At 41.7% G+C, this 14,225-nt stretch overlaps 1 protein-coding gene across 1 annotated transcript; it reads left to right on the forward strand.

The window, feature by feature from the left end:
- Positions 1-1,505: 1,505 nt before the first annotated feature.
- gcm2 (glial cells missing transcription factor 2) lies at positions 1,506-6,595 on the forward strand. The gene is made up of 5 exons (XM_021562632.2): positions 1,506-2,124; positions 2,549-2,801; positions 3,489-3,601; positions 4,133-4,258; positions 5,280-6,595. The coding sequence occupies exons 1-5, from the start codon at positions 2,029-2,031 to the stop codon at positions 6,198-6,200; spliced, it is 1,509 nt and encodes a 502-aa protein (XP_021418307.2). The 5' UTR covers positions 1,506-2,028; the 3' UTR covers positions 6,201-6,595.
- The last annotated feature ends 7,630 nt before the right edge of the window (positions 6,596-14,225 follow it).

Genomic DNA, 14,225 nt, shown 5'->3' on the forward strand with positions numbered 1-14,225 from the left:
GCGGAAAAACATTCGTTTTTTTGTGTGAAGCCATTCGATCTTATTTGCATATGGAGGATACATAATGGTCAAACAAACATCTAAAGTTGTGCATAACATTCGAATTTTGATCAATTAAAATGGGACTTTCACAGTTAAAATAGTTTTTATCGGGGATTTTTACCACTATCAGATCTTTCAGCAATGTGACGGAGTTGAAGTTAAAGAAAAAATCTGACTGTTTGTCATACTGAGTTTTTTTTCTACTTCATTCAAGTGGTATACACAGTAGCAATTTTGTTTTTCCTCAGTTGCTGTATGACTTTAAAACCTAATTAAATGTAACATTGTGCAAAATGCATATTCTAGTTTAACCTATCAGTCAGATGGGGCTGACAGTTTATGGTTGTGACCTTGGTGATTACAATATTGTTTGTTTAAATCTATCAACACTACATGTAACGAGGACATGAATAATTATGTTATAGCTGACCCTACTCATTACTGTTTAATTTTGGACAAATCTGACAGTTGACCAAATCTCCAGACACATATTATAGGAATCACAGTTTTGAGAGAAATATTCCTTAGTCACAGAGGGCTATTGCAAGAAACTACATAAGATCCTTTTCCAGTTAATATCCATTATGGCCAGTTTATTTTGTATTGTAAACACTTTTTTTGGAGTTTGAGGGGCGGGGGCTTACCTCTGGGGCGACCCCAAACAAATGATTAAATAAATATATATAAATAATACATTTTGTTATATGTTTGGGTTGGATGGGGGTGCTACGCCAGTGGTTCTATTTAGGTATTCTGGTAATTCGTTCAATGAATAGCCTAATGGACAGCAATAGATTTTAATTTCACATGAAGGAGAATAATAATCGAAAAAAGTACATTTAACCGTATACAGTAGCCTATGTTTTGATCAGCCTCAAGTCGTAACAGTGCCGATTTGACGGATGGAAACATGCAAACAAATCCCTGACATGCTTCAAATGTGTATTATACTCTGCCAAATGCTGTCGGGAAAATATCCAAATTCTGATTCCCGAATAAAAGAAAAGTGAACAACATTCCACAATAAAACAATAGGTAAAGACATTGGTGTAGCCTACAAAAATCTCTAAAACATGACATTCGTTAACAATGCCGAATGATTGATGCTTTGTTTATTGTTAATGTGCAGCCCCAGCTGTTTTGATGTTTACACGTCAGTGTGGCTTTAGGTTTACATACAACAACTCTTAATGATCTCAGATAGATCACTTGTTGACACCTGTCAATGTAGGCTACTTGTGTAACCGTTGAATGTTGCTATTTCACATTCAGATTATTCACATATATTTTTGCTTATTTGTGAGTTTAGAGGACTCGTTAATCCTAACCAACAGGTTTGAAATTTACAACAGATAATATATCTGTCATAACTGCAAGCATCATCGAAAAAATAATAATATAGACCCACATAAACAGCCCAGGCCAATTCCCATCGTTTGTGGGCGGCCTTGGGTAATTTCATGACGTCTGTGTGTATTCAAGTTCAACATAGAGACACAGCATAATAGCCTAATATTTTTGATGTTTCATGCATACACAGTGCTAGAAAGAAACGTTCGGGGAAACGGACATGCAGTAAGTGGAGGTCAGTGCCACGGATCAGGTGAACTGAAAGTGCACAGCGCTCAGCCTCAACAGAGCTGAGACTAGACATATTTCCTAGTCCTGCCTCCTCCTTTACATAGACGAGACAGCCCTTACCTACAGTCATTCACTTTGCTATTCCGGTGGCATCTCGTGACACACTCTCCAGGACACAAGGGAATTTTGGATTAACACCGAGAAAAGACAGAGGAAATCGGATAAAGATCATGTACTTCTGGACATATATTCTCTAATTCTTTTTCATTTTTAGCGTTGTCTGTCATATGCTTTATTTTTGACAAAGGAAGTGATTTCGTAAGGTTCGCGGCTACGGGACGGTACCTGTATTGGTGGGTCCTGCTATGAGTCAAATTCAAAACCGTAAAATTGTGAGATTCTAAGATGTCAAAGTCATCGGATCAGTTTGAAGACCCCGACTGTGTTTCTTCCTTTGGTATGAAGTTAACGTGGGATATCAACGACCCAAAGCTGCCTCAGGTAGGCTAATGTCGACGTTTTGCATACGCCAGTTGGCGCTATCATTTAAAATATATTCAGTGACAGCTATTTAAAATAACATTCTATAGCATTTGGTAGCCTATAAAGTAAAAGTATTTCACGGTTGAATCGAATAAATCAGTTTTCATTTGTAAAGATATGCAGAGTTAATGATACATTAGTTGACACGCATGTTGTCATGATTTGCCTTATAGCCTATGCTTTCATAGCTCAGATATCAAATAACATATATTCATTTGCAGTTTGTCCATATCTTTGGTTTTCGTCACAATTAACAATATTTACAGGAATATTCTATTAATTGGCCTGTCGTTTTTTGTTTTAACCGTAATATCCTTTTTAATAAAAAGCACTTGAAAATAATGAATCTATCAAAATCTATATTTTTCCCTAATTCTGACAGGACACAAAGCAGTATGACGCTTTCCAGGAGTGGACGGATGGGTATGTTCGTTACATCTACACCGGCGAGGATAAGAACGCACAGCGGCACCTGAGCGGATGGGCCATGCGAAACACCAACAACCACAACTGTCAGATTCTCAAGAAGTCCTGCCTCGGCGTGGTAGTCTGTGGCCGAAATTGCACGCTGGCTGACGGAAGCAAACTCCAGCTCCGACCGGCTATCTGCGACAAAGCACGACAAAAACAACAAAGTGAGTAAATGCATTATGCACAGCTGTCATGCATATGGTATACACCTGGCGACCCGTCTCCTCGGAAAAACGAGGAAGACATTAAAACACTTGTTTATGTTGAATCAAATAATTTCCTATTGTCTAAATAAACACTAATTTTTCTCAAAGCTTAATGAGCTCAGTTAAATTATTCATAATGATAGCCTACTAATTGGGCCTGTCATATGGTAGGCTGTTTTTGAGAATAGCCTATAATTCCACTCACTCTGTAAAGAGATTAAACTATTAAACTTAACACCTGGTAACACTTGACATCTGACTCATTCATTCACATCGTCATGACCTTGATACACTATAGAAATGTGACACTTGGTGCTTCAATAAAATAAACTCAATAACGCTTTACATACAGAACACCTACTTATTAAACAACTTCAGATATTGTTGGTCTGACTGAAAAACGGTCTAATTAAAAATAATACCCCTCATAGTAAATATGTATTTTTTTAATTGTAAAAAATGTATTCATCAGTATTCACTTTCAACCACCCTCCACATAGACTATTCTTCTCCTCACATCCATAACAGTATAATATTTCATAAATAAACTTACAATTCTTGAATACAAAAATCACTTCTATACTATTAGCCAACATGGCTTTGTTTAAAACTGTGTGGTTGTGTGTATTGGTGGTTGTTCTCCAGAGAAGCTGTGCCCCAGCTGTAACTCTGCCCTGGAGCTGATGCCATGCAGAGGACACAGTGGCTATCCCGTCACCAACTTCTGGAGAATAGATGGAAAAGCTATATTCTTCCAGGTTTGTGGGCTCATATTCTGAATTGAGAGGTAACAAGTTTGCAGGTCTCTCTATTAACCGTTTTTTAAGCATTGTTTAATAGTCTGTCACCATTAATAAACTGTTTGATAATCATTGTATATCAATTGTTAATACAATACATCATACAATAATTAATGTACAGTACTGTAATGTATTGTACAGTACAGCAGATCTTATACATGCATTTACTTATCAATGTATGTTTATTAGCCGTTTATAAGCAGACCTACAAGTACTGTACGTTTTTAGTATTTCTATTTTGCGATATTAGGCAATAAATGATAATTTACATGGCTTCATGGATTTGTTGTTTTATTAGTGAAATGTAACGATATGAGTTAATTAAAGTAAAAAAAACAATAAACAAACCATTTTTAGTTATGAGCTTCTGTGCAAAACATTCCCTCACAAATATTACAATTTATTTAGTTAAGAGTAATCCTAAATGTGACCAAAGATGTTTCTAATTTCAAGAAAGTAACATCCTAGTATGTATTGATGTGATTGCAGGCGAAGGGGGTCCATGACCACCCCAGACCAGAGAGTAAGTCTGAGACGGAGGTCCGGAGGAGTGCAGTGAAGAGGAGGATGTCCTCTCCACACTTCTCCCAGAAGAGGAGGTTGATGGAGACAGATGTAAGAAACTTTGTCCTCAATAGTCATATCTATACTGAACAAAAATACAAACGCAACATGCAACAGTTCATATGAGGAAATCAGTCAATTTAAATAAATTCCTTAGGCCCTAATCTATGGATTTCATGACTGGGAATACAGATATGCATCTGTTGGTCACAGATATCTTTAAAAAAACGGGCCTCACAGTGGGCCTCAGAATCTCTTCATACTATTTTTGTGCATTCAAATTGCCATCTCTAAAATGAAATTGTGTTCTTTGTCTGTAGCTTATGCATGGCCATAACATTACCCCACATGGGGCACTCTGGTAACAATGTTGGCATCAGCAAACCGCTGCAAAACATACACATGGTCTGCGGTTATGAGGCCGGTTAGACGTACTGTCAAATTCTCTAAAACAACATTGGATGTGGCTTATGGTAGAGAATTGAACATTAAATTATCTGGCAACGGCTCTGGTGGACATTCCTGCAGTCAGCATGCCAATTGCACGCTCCCTCAACTTTAGACATCTGTGGCATTGTGTTGTGTGACAAAACTGCACATTTTAGTGGCCTTTTATTGTCCCCAGCACAAGGTATACCTGTGTAATGATCATGCTGTTTAATCAGCTTCTTGATTTGCCACACCTGTCAGGTGGATGGATTATTTTGGCAAAGGAGAAATGCTCCCCAACCGGGATTTAAACAAATTTGTGCACAACATTTGAGAGAAAAAAGCTTTTTGAGGGTATGGAACATTTCTGGGATCTTTTGTTTCAGCTCATGAAACATGGGACCAACACTTTACATGTTGTGTTTATATTTTTGTTCAAGTGTACTTTGAATATTTACCTGCAGAAACAGTAAGCACTTTGTAACCTGTACTTCGAATACCGTAAAAGCCCTTCTTTGCACATACAATGTGACTGAAAAGTAAATAACTCACAAACTACCCACATGCCATTTTTATTAAATTGGTAGATGCAGTGGACTGTCTTTGCCTAGCCAATCACTAATATGTACTAAATATTCTTCAGACCGGGAGATACCACGACCTGGGCACTCCTTTCCCCAACCTGCACCAGCTGTCCTGCATGGAGGGCCCAGACCGCTTTAGCATCATCGCTGAGTCCAACTTCCCCATCCAGACCCAGCACTACCCTCCCTTCCAAAACCCTGAGCCCTACAAGTTTGCCTATGATGCCCACACCAACATGGGTGAGGCCCCATCCACACTCCAGAAGCAGGCCAACCACCGTCTGTACATGCCCCGGCCTCCGTGTGGCTACGACTTTGCTGTGCCGAGCTATTTAGGCTCGGGCTCCTACACAGCCCTCTATAAGGACCCCAGTAGCCCCCAGGCGGAGGCCCCTGAGCCCAGCAAGGTGAGCTCGGGTCTGGGTACCAGCACGGCCACACCCCACACCACCGGGGTCCTTTCGGGCCACGACCGCAACAACTACGACACGACCAGCAAGCACCACGGCTGGAAACAGATCTTGGGCAAGGGGACGTACAGCGAGCGGGGCGAGTACGGACAGTTTCCTGGCAACACCAACCACCACTACTACAACAGTGAGTACCCGTGCAGGTACCCTGGCCCAGCGCCAGCCACGCCCGCTGCCCTGCAGACCATCATCACCACCACCACCAAAGTGTCCTACCAGCCCTGCCCCAAGTCCTCCGTGGTAAAGTACGGCGACAACATCTACGACGTCAAGGGCCTGCCCAGCTGCAGCTCCCTGCTCGAGGACACCTCGCCCACCTCTTACTCCGATCTCAAGATTCCTGAAGATTCTGGGGTCATCAAGTCTGCGCTGTCGTACCAGCCGGAAACCCTGCCAGCTAAAATCGAGAGGGCTGAGAACTTTGACACTTACCGTTACGGCAACTACGCGTCCAACAGCTATCCCGACAGGGTTTCTCATCCATTTAGATACGACGGAGGGGACTACTAATTGAAGCGGAAGCCACCAAAACAAAGACTGTGATTTGATAGTTATGCAAATGATCAGAAAGAACGCTTGGAACAGACTTTCTGCCACCTTTTATCAGGTTTGTAAAGCTCTATTGTTATTTATATATTTGAGGTGTTGGATTGCATTTGGACTGCTAGTGATGACACTACGTTGAGTCTAGACTCTTCTAGGATGTTCCCAACATTTCCCCATTTAATGCATAAGAAAAAACCACAAAGTAGTTATTATTGCCCTTTGGATTTAAAAAAAAAATCGGATTAAATGTGTTTGTAGAATATGAATAATATGTATTCTTAAGGTATTTTGTCTGTTACAATATCACATCATGTTCCTATGGCACTGAAATAAATGTTCTATAGACTGGGAATGGCCAACAAAGTATCATGAAAATGCTTGTGGTACAGTGCAACTGTAAATGCAGTCTTCAACTGTACAGTTTGTGAACATTGTTATGTGACATAAAAATTCAATGAGCTCCCACCATAGATTTGACACATTCTGATGCTGTGGTTATGGATGTTGCCTTTTGTTTGGTCAAATTCACTTCATTTACTTCCAGCCCTTTGCAAGACCTTGCAGTTTAAACAAAGTAATTACACTGTTATCGACTGTCTTAAAATACTGGGGGGTGAGGAACATAAGTCAAAAACAAGCTCATTGCCACCCCCCACACACACACTCACTCACTCAGAAAAGGATGTGCTCGTGTCAAAAGGGATGAAGTTGGGCAATTAATCGTCAGGTTTGTCATCGGGTCGCTTTCAATCTTGTGGTTCAGAGGCGCCCTGACAAGTATTTCCCTCCACGCTGGGGTAGAGACGAGAGAAAGATAGAGGGAGAAGAGATGAGTCTTTCTCCCCTCCTTCCAGAATGCCGGTAATACCTGACGCTGACAGTATCTCTCCTCGCGGACGGTTCAGCAGGGAAGCGGCGCCGCTTCTTTTCGAAGTTCAACACTCTGACTCCGCCGGGGACTTTTCCTCTGATGTCCCATCTAGATAAACAAATGACTCTCTATTATTGTAAGGACAGAGGTGGTGCTAGCCCTGAATCAGTTTCTCCATATGTGTGATCCTTTTTAGTGTAACTGCGTGCTGACAGGAGACATAATGGGAGCCTTGTCAGACAGACTGATCACAGATGACTAATAACGGCTCGGTTTCAATAATTCAGAAAACTCTTACCTTGTATTGGATTAATTGTACAGAGATGTAGCCTTTTCTATGTAGTTAAGCTGGGTTTGTAGGCCAGCTACACCTAATATACAAGGTTTTGACAACATAAACGTTAATATACAACATGTTGGTAAAAAAGTATAAATGTAACGTAGAGCTCATGAGACTGGATAGACAGGACGATGGGTACAGACTGTTAGCCTGTTTCTTCTCTTCAAGATTATAGACTTGGTTGATTTATAGTATATTAGAATCATAGATTATATTACAGTGCACGGTACAGTGCAGTGTATTATTTGTAGGCCCTACTTACACAAATAATGTACTGCAGTACAACACAAAGCAGGATTGGGTCATTTGAGATTTGAGTGATTCATCAAACCTAACTTGTTTAGTTGTGAGGTACATCCGTACATCTAATTAACAATACAATTCCCCTCTGTAGGACTGTATGTCTAACAAAAACATGGGTCCTGGCTTTATTTCACAGTCCAGTTTCAGCTTCCACTTGTTTAGTACAGTATTTACAATGAAATTGTGACAATGGATACTTTTTAGCACTTCTCAAAAAATGAACTCGGGGCTCTATTAAATCTGTAATGCTGAAGCATTACACATTCCGCAGTAGAAATGTGAAGGTCATTTCCGATTGAATTGACAATCGTCAGCTGTGAATGCAGTCTCCGCTAAAGCAGGAACATTGCCTTTACATTTCAATCACGCTGTAAAGCTGAACTTCCGCGATGCAGATTGAATACAGCCCTCCTGGTACTAAATTGCAGGCCTACATACTGATGTTGTAGTGCTTTCTTCTAATGAGTGATCAATCAAATGTATTTATAAAGCCCTTTTTACATCAGCAGATGTCACAAAGTGCTACACAGAAACCCTGCCTAAAACCCCAAACAACAAGCAATGCAGATGTAGAAGCACAGTGGCTAGGAAAAACTTCCTAGAAAGTCAGGAACCTAGGAAGAAACCTAGAGAGGAACCAGGCTCTGATGTGTGTGTAACTCTGTATTTCACTGTCCAGTTTTAGATGGTTTCTGTAGGTTACAACTTGGATAGTAGTCAGTATTTTCTTTCAAGCATTGACTCAAGCTGTGTTAAACTCACATTCACACTGGATGAAAAACAAGTCAAATTGTTCTGTTTTTGACCCTCAACATATAATCATCATCCTATCAACATAACTTTCACCACTACCAACGATTTGTATTGTAGTACATGTACTACAAATAGTAGTGGTGGTGGTAGCTAATAATAGTACAAATAACCTCATTAGGGAACATTCCAGAACACATGGATTACAACCTATAATACACACCTATGTGACATTTTTACTCTTCACCCAAACACGGCAAACTTTAACCTCTAGGCCTCTGAACCCTGCTTGACCTTTGATCTTTCTCTCTCATGAAACCTGTCTTGAATTCCACTGAGGGGTTGACTAAGCTAGTATGCTCCACTCAGAAGGTACAGAACCACGGTACTGCTGTCAGGGCTGTAGCACTGGCTGGCTGATGGGTGCCTGATTAATGTTGGTGAATCTGCAGCCACCCCTATATTCCTCCCCCAGCCCTCATCCTACACCATCATACTTCAAGAGGTTTTGTTTACAAACAGTGGGATAGAGATATGCCATGCTTAAAAGCAGGTGCCAGGTTATCTCTCCAAACATATAGCGCTTCAAAGGGATCCAAAAGCCACTCAGAAGTGGGACGATGCCTTTGACTGTTGAACACATTATGGGCCTTGGCAAGCATTGCGAACAACGAGGGTTGCAGTGCCCAGTACAGAACATGTATATTGGGAAAACTAAAGTAACTTAAAGGGCCAATCTGCAGTTTATACATCCATTTTTGGACTTATACATTAATGATATGTACTCATTGATTCTTGAAGAATTTAATTTATAAATGCCTCATGAGCTTAGTTCAACTGTCGCACCCCATCCAAAACCAAAATATAAGCTTGATTACCTCCAATGTTTGTAAACAAAGTAAATGTAAACAATCAATATATAGCCTCAAAACATGGTTAAAATTTTACAAAAATTAGAATATGTCCTTGCATCCATAGTTCTATAAATTTGAGTGGTTACATTTCTCCAGCCCCATCCCTCAGCTTTTTACATAAATTGCACATTTCTGCTTTAAAGCTGGTAAACACAGACTACCAGTAGGAAAGCATTGTATTGTACCTTCATGGTTCAATTTTCCCTTTCAAAAGCAACAAACATTTGCTTTCTGCATTGACATGTCTCTTTTTTACCATTGCACATTTTTTCAAAAAAGCATTCCTGTGAAAATGAAGATGGAAGGTCCCAGGTGGTGGGCCCACTGAACCAGCCTTCCAACAGCATGAGCGACAGCCTTTTACGCTCCTCAACAGACCCTCTACTACTTTTACATTAGCAGCTGAGCGGTGGTGGTAGTGATAGTGGTAGTGGTACACAGCACAGGCAGGCTAGGTGCTCTCTAGCTCTGTAGGCCTCTCTCTCTCTACAGGTCACTCAGGCTGATTAGTGCAGGGCCTCAGCTGCTCCTGGCCAGAAAAATAGGCCATTTATACAGCCCTTTTTCTCTCTGTCTGAGTGTACCTCACACACGCACACACACACACACACACACACACACACACTGATGGGCGCATAAATAAAAAACACACACACACACACACTGATGGGCGCATAAACATTTTGTGGACCAACAATCGATTCCCAATCAACATACTATTTTCCCTAACCCATAACCCTAACTGCCTAATCCTAACCCTAATCCATAAACGTAAATGAGCCTTTTTACAAGTGAGGACTTCTGGTACTCACAAGTATAGTAAAGCGTGTACACACACACACGGCCTCAAATGCTGAGCCTTTCAGCTTTTCTGATCCCTTTAAGTGAGAACCATTGATGAGTGACTTCTATACAGTTTGCTCTTGAAGAGCCCAGAAACACATTCTGTTCCACCTATAGATTACACAAAGCTGATTCATCACACCACAGCTACCTCCAGTCAAATCCAGACATAAATGAAGATGAAACTGATCTGTGACACAATAATAATTAACTAAAAACTCATCAATCTCCGACAAGTTAAGTCTCTCACTGTTTTTTTTAGCTTCTTCTTCAAACAACAACAGTCAACGACAATCATGCCACGGTTCACACATCTGGTCTTCAGACACGTACTGTAAGTCTGCTAGCCTAGGAAGCTGTCGCACCTGATGGATTCTGTTGTTTTGCCCTTAGCCGTGAACCGAAGCAAGAATCTCAGGCATGCCAGTCTGAAGATGTCACATAATTGTTAAGAATAGATGGTTAGGGACAGGTTATTCTTTATACCAGGCCTCGATATCTCTGCCTGAAAGGCTGCTGGAATGCAGGTGCTTTGCTGAATGCGGCGGCCATGTATCATTAACATAAATCAACTGAAACCGATTCTAAAGGGCGCTGAGCGCTAGAGTCCATGTCACCACAACGCCTGCAAAAACAAAACCTGTGCCTATTGTTTCCCTTTAAACTTTCATCTGCCGCATTGGACTGTAATATCAATAACTGCTGTTGACAGCAGACAGCCCAGTCTGGCAGCTTAAGTGTTGTATAATTTGTAAGAGTGCAGAGCATGTCCGATATACCTGCCAGTATTTAACATCTCCACTAGGGCCCCCCAAAAGGGGTTTAAATGGTCATTGGGAAATGGATACAACGTATTGTATTGTCACTTGAACGACTGTCACTACAATATAAGCTATATCAGTTTTTGAGTAATATCTCAAAAAAATGTGGATGGAACACAGTACACTCTTAGACTATGTTTCCAAATGGGTTCTTCGTCCCCATAGGACAGGGGTCACCAACAGGTTGATAGCAATTGATTGGTCGATCTCCAAGGCATTCCTAGTCGATCGCCATGGATTCAATATTCAGCAGCCCTGCGTGCCGGGTAGGCGAAGTGTTCCCATTTTGAACCATTTCATATGTCTGAAGGTACAACTCTCCCTTCCTGGCAGGCCCAGAGAGCAATTCAAGTGCACTATAGGCCAGTGGAGGCTCTTCTGTGAATTTAATCAAATAAAACAACTGTGAAACATTAAAGTTCTCCTTTTTAGATAAAAACTATACCTAATATATACACAATCAAATAATTGAGTAAAACATTTTGCAATGAAGATCTACAGTAGCCTCAGCAGAACTCTGTAGCATAGCACCATGGTATAGGCGGAGGACAACTAGCTTCTGTCCTCCTCTGGGTACATTGATTTCAATACAAATCCTAGGATCCATACAAATCCAAATCCATGGTTCTCACCCCCTTCCATAGACTTATACAGTAATTATGACAACTTCCGGAGGACGTCTTCCAACCTGTCAGAGCTCTTGCAGCATGAACTGACATGTTGTCCACCCAATCAAAGGATCAGAGAATGAATATAGTACTGAAAGTATAAGCTACAGCTAGCCAGCACTGCAGTGTATAAAATGTGGTGAGTAGTTGACTCAAAGAGAGAAAGAAAATAGTTGAACAGTTTTTGAACAGATTAGTTTGTTCCAAAATTAAGGAGAAGTGAGAGAGAGCTAGCTATATATACACTGCTCAAAAAAATAAAGGGAACACTTAAACAACACAATGTCACTCCAAGTCAATCACACTTTGTGAAATCAAACTGTCCACTTAGGAAGCAACACTGATTGACAATAAATTTCACATGCTGTTGTGCAAATGGAATAGACAACAGTTGGAAATTATAGGCAATTAGCAAGACACCCCCAATAAAGGAGGGGTTCTGCAGGTGGTGACCACAGACCACTTCTCAGTTCCTATGCTTCCTGGCTGATGTTTTGGTCACTTTTGAATGCTGGCGGTGCTTTCACTCTAGTGGTAACATGAGACGGAGTCTACAACCCACACAAGTGGCTCAGGTAGTGCAGCTCATCCAGGATGGGACATCAATGCGAGCTGTGGCAAGAAGGTTTGCTGTGTCTGTCAGCGTAGTGTCTAGAGCATGGAGGCGCTACCAGGAGACAGGCCAGTACATCAGGAGACGTGGAGGAGGCCGTAGGTGGGCAACAACCCAGCAGCAAGACCGCTACCTCCGCCTTTGTGCAAGGAGGAGCAGGAGGAGCACTGCCAGAGCCCTGCAAAATGACCTCCAGCAGGCCACAAATGTGCATGTGTCTGTTCAATCAATCAGAAACAGACTCCATGAGGGTGGTATGAGGACCCAACGTCCACAGGTGGGGGTTGTGCTTACAGCCCAACACCATGCAGGACATCTGGCGCCCTGTGCTCTTCACAGATGAAAGCAGGTTCACAGTGAGCACATGTGACAGAGTCTGGAGACGCCATGGAGAACGTTCTGCTGCCTGCAACATCCTCCAGCATTACCGGTTTGGCGGTGGGTCAGTCATGGTGTGGGGTGGCATTTCTTTGGGGGGCCGCACAGCCCTCCATGTGCTCGCCAGAGGTAGCCTGACTGCCATTAGGTACCGAGATGATATCCTCAGACCCCTTATGAGACCATATGCTGGTGCAGTTGGCAGTGGGTTCCTCCTAATGTAAGACAATGCTAGACCTCATGTGGCTGGAGTGTGTCAGCAGTTCCTGCAGGAGGAAGGCATTGATGCTATGGACTGGCCCGCCCGTTCCCCAGACCTGAATCCAATTGAGCACATCTGGGACATCATGTCTCGCTCCATCCACCAACGCCATGTTGCACCACAGACTGTCCAGGAGTTGGCGGATGCTTTAGTCCAGGTCTGGGAGGAGATCCCTCAGGAGACCCTCCGCCACCTCATCAGGAGCATGCCCAGGTGTTGTAGGGAGGTCATACAGGCACGTGGAGGCCACACACACTACTGAGCCTCATTTTGACTTGTTTTAAGGACATTACATCAAAGTTGGATCAGCCTGTAGTGTGGTTTTCCACTTTAATTTTGAGTGTGACTCCAAATCCAGACCTCCATGGGTTGATCAAATTTGATTTCCATTGATAATCTTTGTGTGATTTTGTTGTCAGCACATTCAACTATGTAAAGAAAAAAGTATTTAATAATAATATTTCATTCATTCAGATCTAGGATGTGTTATTTTAGTGTTCCCTTTATTGTTTTGAGCAGTGTATATTTTTTGTTTAATTTTCACTTTCAATTAGCTGGCGAATGCAGCTAGCTAGTTTACCCTACACTCGGTTCAAACAGAGAGGGATGCTATTGTAGCTAGCTGGCTATGGCTATCCAACACTGGAACTCTTCCAAGGTAAGCTTTTGGTTTTATTCATTTATTGCCACCGGGCCCCGCCGATGTAACTGCTACACTGCTTTCTGACTGTACACTGTACTGCATGATTGTAGCAGGCTTACTAATGCATTGGTTCTAGTAGCTATGTTGACTATGACGTGACAACGATGTAGGCTGTGTGTAGCGGTTAGCGTCATGATATGAAGGTTTGGCTTGGAAATGCTTTTAGCCTGGCCACAGACAGCTGATGTGTTGTGTCCACTGCAGTCCACAAGCGAAGGAAAAAGATGAGAGGATGAAAGCGCGTAGATAGTTGTGAGAAATAATTATATGTATAACGAGAAAAGTGATCAAGCTGTTTTTATGTGGCTGCTATGAAAGTGAAGTGTGTGATCAAGGGTGTATTCATTCCGCCAAATCTGCTGAAAAATATATCTTAAACAGAAGCAAATGGAATGAAACAGGGATAAACATAACTGAATTTGTCCAATAGAAACTCTAGTTTGAAACTGTTGGACTAATGATTACACCCTAGATCAGCTAGATGCATGCAAGAGTGTGCAAGGCGGTATTAAATGTGTCTCTG

The sequence above is a fragment of the Oncorhynchus mykiss genome, chromosome 15 (genome assembly GCF_013265735.2).
Source record: "Oncorhynchus mykiss isolate Arlee chromosome 15, USDA_OmykA_1.1, whole genome shotgun sequence".
Classification (NCBI taxonomy): domain Eukaryota; kingdom Metazoa; phylum Chordata; class Actinopteri; order Salmoniformes; family Salmonidae; genus Oncorhynchus; species Oncorhynchus mykiss.